At 40.6% G+C, this 11,163-nt stretch overlaps 1 protein-coding gene across 1 annotated transcript in view; it reads right to left on the bottom strand.

The window, feature by feature from the left end:
• Nucleotides 1-2,041: 2,041 nt before the first annotated feature.
• Nucleotides 2,042-11,163, bottom strand: part of map3k9 (mitogen-activated protein kinase kinase kinase 9) — a 373,986-nt gene continuing 364,864 nt past the window's right edge. The window contains exons 11-12 of the mRNA XM_059990213.1: nucleotides 8,676-8,696; nucleotides 2,042-2,520 (exon numbers count right to left, since the gene is read on the bottom strand). Of these exons, the coding sequence (XP_059846196.1) occupies nucleotides 2,042-2,520; nucleotides 8,676-8,696 (500 nt within the window). The remainder of the gene's footprint in view (nucleotides 2,521-8,675; nucleotides 8,697-11,163) is intronic.

Here is an 11,163-nt window from a genome sequence, read left to right as displayed (position 1 = left end):
CTTTGATAAATGTATCAAATTGCAGAATATGGGGCAAGTTTTCTTAGAGCTACATTATAGCACTTTATCCTGTATGGGGGAGAGCCCGTGGCTGGCTTGTTAGTGTCTACCCTTTCGACACATTCAGACTTTTGAAATAAAGTTAAGAACATTAAAGTGAAATAAGCTACTTTACCTGGACTGTGGTGACCACATTCTAATGAATGGGACTGACGTTTGTATGCCAGGGGCCTCGCTGGAGTAAAGCAGAGGGCATACATGCTGAAAAGCATACATATGCCTGTCCAGAGATAGACAGTGTTCCATTTGTAGGGCCATGGTGCATCCAGTGGTGGAACAGGTGGCCAGGTGCCCCAGCACCCAATTGCCACCTCATCTTGGACTTCTTCAACTGGACATATATATATCCAAGCAATTGGTATCCTGTAGTTCTGTAGAATACCATTTTGGGGTCAGGTAGCTTGATTTGGGCTATTGACTGTGCATTTGAATCTGCTGGCCATTACCAGCACTCTATTTTACCCAAAGTACTACTCTTTCACTTTCTCACTCGGAGGCAAGAGAAAGCAACCAAGGTGCCGGTTATTGTGATACTCACCTCAAATAAATCAACTGAATTAACAATTCAACAGATAACCTAACCTTTTGCAGGCTACCATGTCCTATCAATCTGTGCTACTGTTCGTTGGAAAACTTTTGCGAGCAAGTCAGTAGCACAGAATGATTATCAAAAGACATTTAAAAAGCATCTTATTTATAGACCATTATCATTTTCAAATATCATATGGATCCTGTACTCCAACTCAGTAAAAGGAGACTCCACCACCTCTCAGAAACAATGGTACACTTCTTTGCAAGTTCCTATAATGCATCCTATTATGTATTGTTTGACTCTCAAAGACTTGGTGCAAAATATACTCCCCGCTGCAAACAAAACAAATAAAATAATAGTGATCACATCCACTGGGCCTTGAGATGAACTCCAGAATAACAGATCCATGTAGTTTTAACAAGTGCTATTATATACCATTTTTGACTGAGCAGCTGTAATGATGATTGGTAATTCTCAGGCTAATTGGTGATGTCATAGCTGATGTCATCAAACAGAATCTTTAAAAAAAAGAAAATCAAAACCATTTCAGGTGAGGTGACCCAAGTTTGATCTAATGGCAGATATGTTTATTCACTCCTCCCTGCTCATAACCATGTTAGAAACTTGTGAACAGTGACAGCAGGGAAGATGAGGTGGTTTTGAAACACAAACTGGAAAAAGCTGGCTGAGAATAGGATGGAGAAAACACACAACTCAATTAGTGTATTTGGTGTTCTCCTGTCGTAAGGAGATCTGTGTGACATTTGTGAAACTAATAAGAAGCTTTGTACGTTTGCCTCAGAAACAGTAACGCCCATTCATAGAGCCCCTCAATTTTCATTAGTCTGGGATGAGAGCTGGCCTCAAGTAGTGGAGTTCTCCTACAGCTTCTCTCTCAGCCCTACCTTGCTGCTTTTGCCACCCTTTTCCAAAAAGGAAAAAGAAAAGAAAGTGGTACCAGAATTGTAGGACCTAAGCCAGATGTTTGTCTGAGGTTATTTATAAGCTAATGGGATATGAATAAATCTGAATTGGTCATGCTTTTAGACTCTACCAACGTGCTTGCTTGCCTTGAAACTTGTTTAAGTAGGTAGTAACACAGGAGAAATCAGGCTATTTTTTGCATGATTTGATGCAACTTGAACTTGATCTCAACTTGCTATGACAATCATTCTGAACAATGTCGAAGTCAACAAGAATGGCAATACACAAGAAGACTTCAAATACGTACAGTAGAAGATGAGATTTTGGAGCAAGATGAATGGAACTCCATTGAATAGAATCAAACAGCTTTTCTTTGTTGAGTAAATAAGGATATTGATTCCAAGTTCAAAGTTTGTCAAGTTCCTTGGGCAATATTAAATGGCATTCAGTTCAAATCAGTCCTTATGAAAAAGTGCATTCCAGTGCAAATTCTTTTCATAGATTCCTGTGAAATAATACATGCTGTTATGACCAGAAATTGTGCTCCTGATCATTGTTCACCATCTTGCGTGAGCTCATTTCTGCTCTGCAGAGAGGAAGTGTTCCATCCCGACTCTGGCCTTCCATGTCTGTATCTAGCAATGTCCGGTCACAGCCAGCAAGTCCGTGCCTATAAGGCAGAAAGATAGGGACTCCTGGTCTTTCCTCCACAGTGCCACTGCTGCTGAGGCAGGAGTCCAGATTGGATGGTGTTTCAGTACTAGAACTATTAACTGGGGAGTTGCTGTGCGTTTTAGTGGGCGAAACAATCCACCATGGATCTAACCGTTGGCGGTTTGCAGATGGACGAGGCCTTGGTACAAATTCCAGTGTCTTGGGCCTTTCCAGAGTGAAATCTTGCTTCATGTTTCTCCGCCTCGGAGTGGGAGGAAAGACTAGGTTGGGATCAGGCAGACGAGGAACTTCTGTTGGATCCTTGCTGGGGCTTGGGGTTTTACCTATACCTTAAAAATAAAATCAATCATGTTAATCTTCAAACTGAGCAGCTGCTTCAGGTCTGCATCCTTCCCATTACAATAGCCACTAACCATTAAAAAAATACAAAAAGTTCATTAAACAAATTTCATTACATTGATTAAATGAATGGAGCCTGTAATTCTATTTCTTTAATGCAGCTTACAAAGTGTTATTTTGTGCTCTATTTCCTGACCTATGCTTCTTTGTGTTGAAACATGAAACTTAATAAAAAGGTAATTGACATTAAAAAGTAATAAACTGACTGCATATTGGCTTAAAAATTAATTGTAGAAGACATCCAGAAAGATTTTTTTTTGAAACACAGAGTTCAACAAATGTATTTTCCAGTTAAGAGAGGGAGAGCCAGCTTTGGATAACTGAAAAATAATGGAAGGCGTCAATCTAGAAGTTCATACACACAAAATCATCAAGAGTAATGAGAAACTGGGAGAATGGGAAAACTTTAAAAAACAACAATGAACCACTGAACCACTGAGCAAATAAGGAAAGGGAAGATAGACTGTGAAAGTAAACTAGCAGAAAACATGAAAACATAGTAATTGATTTTATAATTATATAAAGTGGAAAAGGATGGCTGAAATGAACATAGATAGGCTCCCTAGAAAATGAGAATCATGAAATAAAATTGGATAATGAAGAAAATAGCCGAAGCCTTGAACGACTATTTTACATCAGTCTTCAAAGCAGAGAACACTGTCTAACATGCCAAAGAGAGATGTTATGGATGTGGTAGGAAGTGAAGGCCTTGATAAAATCACTATCAATAATGAGGTTTTGCTGAGCAAACTAGTGGGTTGAAAGGTAGACAGGTCATCTGGTCTTGATTGGATGCATCTCAGGATATTGAAATTAATGGTGTAAGTTAACATAGAGGTGTTTGCGATAATTCTCTGGTCTCTGGGAATGGAAAATAGTGAGTGTCGTGTCACTGTTTAAAAAAGGATGCAGGCAATTATAGGCCAATTGGCTTAATATCTGTAGTTGAGAAGATGCTTGAAACTATTATTATGGATGAAATAACAAGGCATCTGGATAGAAGTGGTTCCATCAAGCAGACACGGCATGAATTCAGGAAAAGGAGGTCTTGTTTGACAAACTTGCCAAAGTTCTTTGAGGATATGATGAGTGCAATGGAAAGAGGAGAACAGGTGGTTATGCATACTTGCATTTCCAGACGGAATACAATAGGGTGCCACCAAAAGGACAGCTCCATATGGATGAATGGAGTTGGGGGTAATGTAATAACAAGGATAAAAGACTGGTTAACCAATAAATGGCAGAGAATTTGGATAAATATGCTGATTGGTAGTTGGTGTAGATAGCTTTAGTGAGTGGGCAGTGTTCTGGTATATGGAGTATAATGTTGATAAATGTGAGGTCATCAATTTTGAAAGGAAAAAACAGAAATCAGATTATTATTTAATTGGTGAAAGAATTGCAGCAACCTGTTGCGCTGAGAGGCTTGGGAATGTTGTGAGTGACTAGCTAAAGTTTGGTTTGCAGGTGCAACAGGTTATCTAGAATGCAAATGGAATGTTAGCCTTCATTACTGCAGGGTTTGAATTTAAGAAGAAGGTTATGTTGCATCTATACAGGGTACTGCAGAGGCCATACATGGGAGTATTGTGTGCAGTGTTCTGGTCTCCTTACTTGGAAAAAAGCTATACTGGCTTTGGAAAGTATACAGAGGAGGTTCATCAGGTTGATTCCAGTAACGACGGGGTTAGACTATAAGGAGAGATTACGTTGGTTGGATCTACACTGGTTGGAGCTCAAGAATGAGAGGTGATCGTATAAAAACATGTATAATTAATAAAGAGATAGATAAGATAGAAGCAGAAAAACTGTTTCCACTGGCAGGTGAGACCAGGGCACATAGAAACATAGAAACATAGAAAATAGGTGCAGGAGTAGGCCATTCGGCCCTTCAAGCCTGCACCGCCATTCAGTATGATCATGGCTGATCATCTAACTCAGAACCCTGTACCTGCTTTCTCTCCATACCCCCTGATCCCTTTAGCCACAAGGGCCATATCTAACTCCTTCTTTAGTATAGCCAATGAACCGGCCTCAATTGTTTCCTGTGGCAGAGAATTCCACAGATTCACCACTCTCCATATGAAGAATTTTTTCCTCATCTCGGTCCTAAAAGGCTTCCCCTTTATCCTTAAACTGTGACCCCTCATTCTGTACTCCCCCAACATCGGAACCAATCTTCCTGCATCTAGCCTGTCCAATCCCTTTAGAATTTTATACGTTTCAATAAGATCCCCCCTCAATCTTCTAAATTCCAGCGAGTATAAGCCTAGTTGATCCAGTCTTTCTTCATATGAAAGTCCTGCCATCCCAGGAATCAATCTGATTAACCTTCTTTGTACTCCCTCTATGGCAAGAATGTCTTTCCTCAGATTAGTGGACCAAAACTGCACACAATACTCCAGCTGTGGTCTCATCAAGGCCATGTACAACTGCAGTAGAACCTCCCTGCTCCTGTACTCGAATCCTCTTGCTATGAATGCCAACATACCATTTGCCTTTTTCATTGCCTGCTGTACCTGTATGCCCACCTTCAATGACGGGTGTACAATTACACCCAGGTCTCGTTGCACCTCCCTTTTTGCTAATCGGCCACCATTCAGAAAATAATCTGTTTTCCTGTTCTTACAACCAAAGTGAATAACCTCACATTTATCCACATTAAATTGCATCTGCCATGAATTTGCCCATTCACCTAACCTATCCAAGTCACCCTGCATCCTCTTAGCATCCTCCTCAGAGCTAACACCACCGCCTAGCTTTGTGTCATCTGCAAACTTGGAGATGCTGCATTTAATTCCTTCATCTAAATCATAAAAATATATATTGTAAACAACTGAGGTCCCAGCACTGAGCCTTGCGGTACCCCACTAGTCACTGCCCGTCAATCGGAAAAGGTCCCGTTTATTCCCACTCTTTGCTTCCTGTTTGCCAACCAATTCTCTATCCACATCAATACCATACCCCCAATACCATGTGCTTTAAGTTTGCACACTAATCTCCTGTATGGGACCTTGTCAAAAGCCTTTTGAAAATCCAAATATACCACATTCACTAATTCTCCCCATCCACTCTACTAGTTACATCTTCAAAAAATTCTATAAGATTCGTCAGACATGATTTTCCTTTCACAAATCCATGCTGACTTTGTCCGATGATTTTACCACTTTCCAAATGTGCTGTTATCACATCTTTGATAACCAACTCTAGCATTTTCCCCACCACCGATGTCAGACTAACCGGTCTCTCTCTCCCTCCTTTTTTAAAAAGTGGGGTTACATTAGCCACCTTCCAATCCTCAGGAACTAATCCAGAATCTAAGGAGTTTTGAAAAATTATCACTAATGCATCCACTCTATTTCTTGGGCTACTTCCTTAAGCACTCTGGGATGTAGATCATCTGGCCCTGGGGATTTATCTGCCTTTAATCCCTTCAATTTACCTAACACCACTTCCCTACTAACATGTATTTCCCTCAGTTCCTCCATCTCACTAGACCCTCAGTCCCCTACTATTTCCAGAAGATTTTTATGTCCTCCTTAGTGAAGACAGAACCAAAGTAGTTATTCAATTGGTCTGCCATGTCCTTGTTCCCCATGATCAATTCACCTGTTTCTGACTGTAAGGGAGCTACATTTGTCTTAACTAATCTTTTTCTTTTCACATATCTATAAAAGCTTTTACAGTCAGTTTTTATGTTCCCTGCCAGTTTTCTCTCATAATCTTTCTTCCCTTTCCTGATTAAGCCCTTTGTCCTCCTCTGCTGGACTCTGAATTTCTCCCAGTCCTCAGGCGTGCTGCTTTGTCTCTTTTTTTAGCCGAAGCTTTGAGGCAGTAGATCAGAGAACGGAGAAGAGATCAAACCACCTTTCCCAGAGAACAGTTAATCTGTGAAATTGTCTGCCCAGGGAAGAAGTAGGGTTTATGTCCTTAAACTCCACACAGGCAGCACCCAAGGTCAGGATCGAACCCAGAACACTGAAGGCGTGAGGCACCTGCTCTGCCACTGTACCACTAGGCCACGTATCCAGTCAAAAGCAATGCAGATATTTAATGCTCTTCCCCAATTGCTCCTCAACAGAGGATGCGGTTACATATCACTTGCACTCCGAGCTCCAGGATTAGACAAGGATGGCAGATTTTCTTCCTCAGTGCCTCAGGTGGCACTTTACAATTGAGCAGTGTCACACACAACACTTGCTGAGCCTAGTAATTTATATAAATTCCAGATTTTTATTAAATCCAAATAATTACAATTATACAAGTGCCTGATGAGATTCAAATTCACATCTCTGGATCAATAGTCAAGCGCCCTGGAACTTAACCCTGTTGCATGTAGATGCTGGTCAGGACAAGGTAAAGACTCAAAATGGCAACGATCAGAAGGAATGCCTAGAAAAGTATATAACACACCTACAACATAATCAGAACACTGGAGCAAATTATCATACTTTCCTACAATATAGTGAGGCCATTCAGCCCATAAAGTCTCGATTGGTTCCTTTAGGAGTTGTATTCCTCTATTAATTTCTCTGAAATCTACTCTCTCAGATACCCATCAACTCTGCCTTGTTTCTCTGACCAAACGACTACACAATGGAAATTTAATGCACTAATTTGCATGTCTTTGAGATAAGAGAGGAAGGTAGGGTATCTGGGGGAAATTGACACAGGCAGCACATACAATTACTACACAGGCAGCCCAGGAGGCTCAGGATTGAACACTGGCTGCTGGAGCTGAGAAACAGCATCACTACCTGGCACCCACTGGGCTCTGCCAGCGTAGGATTGAAGCCCTGATGCTGCTTAATCAAGCAAGGCTGAGATCACAGTTCATAGCCTGTCAAAGTGATCAAAGCTTTTCATAAGTTTTTAAATTCCTCTGAGACATTTACAAGCCATTAAAATATCTACAAATAATTTAAACATATCTTCAAAATTAAAATAAATAATAATAATTTTAAAAATGATGAAACCTAATATTTCCCTCAGTTTCTGAACTTTAAGGTGATTATAGGAAAGTGTAGGGGAATGTCAGATGCAAGTTTTTTTTACACAGAAAATGGTGAGTGTATGCAACATGCCAGAGGCTAATATACTAGGAATATTTAAGAAATGTAGATATGCACAAGGTGGATAGAAAAATAAAGGGCTATGTAGGAGGAAAGCATTAGATTGATCTTAGAGTATGTTAGAAGTTTGGCACAACATCATGGGCCAAAGGCCCTGTACCATGTTATAATATTCTATGTTCTATGTTCATAAATTCCAGGTTGACAGGGCATTCCAATCCTTCTTGTTGACATACATTGTGAATCACAATGGGTCTGTCACTCACCTCATCCCAGACTTTAGGTGGATTTGCACAAAAAGCAGGACCTACTTGCCAGGGAATGTCTGAAATTTGGCAGCATCCAGCCACAGTCAGCATGATTTACCCTAATACTGAAGTCATGGGCAGAAATTAGATGCCATGCAAAGTCTCGCATAAACCGGGCACTTGAGAAGTAGGTTTTGAACCAAGAGCTGGCTCATGAATTTGCCTCCTCTCTGAATGTTATTTCACATTTATAGACTTAAATTTCCAAGCATAGAAGATTCTTAAATATGCTTGGTCACAGGGGCAAGTTATGTACCCTTTTCATCTGCTTAAAATTCTACAGTGATGTTTACAAATATAATACTGTTACCTGCCTCATGTCACTGTTACCTACAACTATCAATGGATTGAAAGATTTATACAGTATATTTGTACTATGTTAACACGATTATAAAATTCCAATATTCTACTGTTCAACTACTCAGAAACACCAATGGTTCATCAGATAATGTTCTTCGTCCTCCAAGACTCATTGAGATCTTGGTCCTTGTGCTTTCCCAAGACTCACCAGAGATCCCAGTTCCTGTGCTCTCTTAAAATGTGTCCAGTTCACTGGAGAATTTATTATAACAGTATGTAATATCAGAAAAAAGTAATTTAAAATAAGTTGGAGCATTAATGGGAATAATGTTCAATAGCGCAGAAAATCAACCAGTCTGTCTGGCAAACCAAAGTCCAAGGATATCGGATTATTCAATGTTTTACTAGTGCAGTTCAAAAGGCAATGCAACCATCCACCAAGAAGGTATACCATGGTCATTGTGTTTCTGTGGAACAAATGGACATCTCAGATTGAGTCCTGAGCATCCTTAAGTGGGAGGGTGAGCAGCCAGAGGTTGTGGTCCATGTAGGCACCAATGACAGAGGTAGGAAGTGTGACAAGGTTTTACAAAGTGAGTTCAGAGATTTAGGTGCTAAGTTAAAAGTCTGGACCTCCAAAGCTGTGGTCTCAGGATTGTTACATGTGCCCTATGCTAGTGAGGCCAGAAAAAGGAAGATTATACAGTTTTACACATGGCTAAGGAATTGGTATACAAGTGACAACATCAGATTTTTAAATCATTGGGCTCTCATTCAGAGAAGATGGGACCTGTATGGAAGGGACGGTGTGCATCTGAATTGGAGGGGGACTGATATCATAGTGGGAAGGTTTACTAGTGCTACTTGGGGGTGGGGTTTAAACTAGAATTGCAGGAGGATAGGAACCAGAGTGCCAGAACAGATGGCGGAGAGGTTGTGGAGACAAATGCTGTTAAGACATCAGTCAAAGTCAGGAATGAAAAGGTTAAGCATGGTGTGACTAATATCCTGAGTGTATATTTCAATGCAAGGAGTATTGTGGGAAGGTTGATGATGTCAGGGCATGGATCAACACATGGAAATATGATATTGTAGCTATTAGTAGGACATGGTTGCAGGAGGGGCAGGATTGTCAGTTCAATATTCTGGCATTCTGTTATCTTAGGTGCGACAGAGCAGGAGGGATTAAAGAAGTAGGGATGGCGTTACTAGTCAAGGAAAATGTCACAGCAGTGCTCAGTCAGGACAGACTGAAGAACTCATCTAGTGAGGCTTTAACAGGTGGAACTAAGAAAGGATTGACAATGTTAATGGGGCTATGTTACAGACCACCCAACTGTCCAAGGGATTTATAGGAACAAATTTGTAGTGAGATCACAAATTGTCGCAAGAAACATAAGGGTGTTTTAGTAGTTGAATTTAACTTTCCACACATTGACTGGGACTCCCATACTGTAAAAGGACTAGATGGGATAGAGTCTGTCAAATGTATCCAGGAAAGTTTCCTTCATCAGCACATAGAAGTCCCAAGGAGAGAGTGTGTGACACTTGATCTGTTATTAGGGAATGAGACAGAAGTTTGTGTCGGGGAACACTATGCATCCAGTGATCACAATGCTATTAGTTTCAAATTAAATATGCAAAAGAAAGGGTCTGGTCCACAGGTTGAGGTTCTGAATTGCAGAAAGATCAATTTTGATGGTATCAGAAAGGAGCTGGCAAGTGTGGACTGGAACAAACAGTTTTCTGGCAAAGGTGTTCTTGTTAAGTGGGAGGCCTTCAAAAGTGATATTTAGAGAGTTCAAAGCTTGCATGTGTGTGTCAGAATGAAAGGTAAAGATAACAGATTTAGGAAACCTTGGCTTTCAAGAGATACTGAGGTCCTGGTTAAGGAAAAAAAAACAGGAGGTGCATTCAAGGTATAGGCAGGTAGGAACAAATGTGGTGCTTATGGAGACAAGAAATGCAAGTGAACAGTTAAGAAAGGAATCAGGAGGGCTGAAAGAAGGTATATGGTTACCCTAGCAGATAAGGTGAAAGAGAATCCCAAGTGATTCTACAGACACAGAGCCCTAGCAGAGATATTTAAATCACCCTTAGCAATAGCTGAGGTACCAGAGGGTTGGAGGATAGCCAATGTTGCTCCACTGTTTAAGAAAGGCTTTAAAAATAAACCAGGAAATTATAGGCTGGTGAGCCTGACATCAGTAGTGGGAAAGTTATGGGAAAGTATCTTAAGGGACCCGATATATGAGGTGGGCATAGACTGATTAAGGATACTCAGCACGATTTTGTGTGTGGTATTTTCTCTAAAAATCTCAGAGCTTTTCGAGGAAATTACCAGGAAAGTTGATGAAGACAAGGCAGTGGATGTTCTCCACATGGATTTTAGGAAGTCATTTGACAAGGTTCCACATGGGAAGTTGGTCAAGAAGGTTCAGTTGCTTGGCATTCAAGATGAGATAGTAAATTGGATTAGACATTGGTTTTGGGGGAGAAGCCAGGTTGTTGCCTCACTGACTAGAGGCCTGTGACTAGTGGAGTACTGCAGGGATCAGTGCTGGATCCGTTTGTTGTTTGTCATCTATGCCAATGATCTGGATGACATTGAGGTAAATTGGATCAGCAAATTTGCAGATGACACCAAATTCGGGGGTGACAGCGAGAAAGACTATCATAGTTTGCAGTGGGACCTGGACCAGCTGGAAAAAAGTAGACTGATAAATGGCAGATGGAATTTAATGAAGACAAGTGCAAAATGTTGCACTTTAGTAGGATCGACATGGTTAGGTCTTATACAGTGAACTGTAGGGCACTAAGAGTGCAGTTGAACAAAGGGATCTGGGAATACAGGTCCTTAATTCATTGGAAGTGTTGTCATGGATAGATAGTG

Source organism: Hypanus sabinus, chromosome 2, assembly GCF_030144855.1.
Source record: "Hypanus sabinus isolate sHypSab1 chromosome 2, sHypSab1.hap1, whole genome shotgun sequence".
NCBI lineage: Eukaryota > Metazoa > Chordata > Chondrichthyes > Myliobatiformes > Dasyatidae > Hypanus > Hypanus sabinus.
The sequence above is the reverse complement of the archived record's forward strand: the minus strand, read 5'-3'. Positions and strand labels throughout refer to the sequence as shown.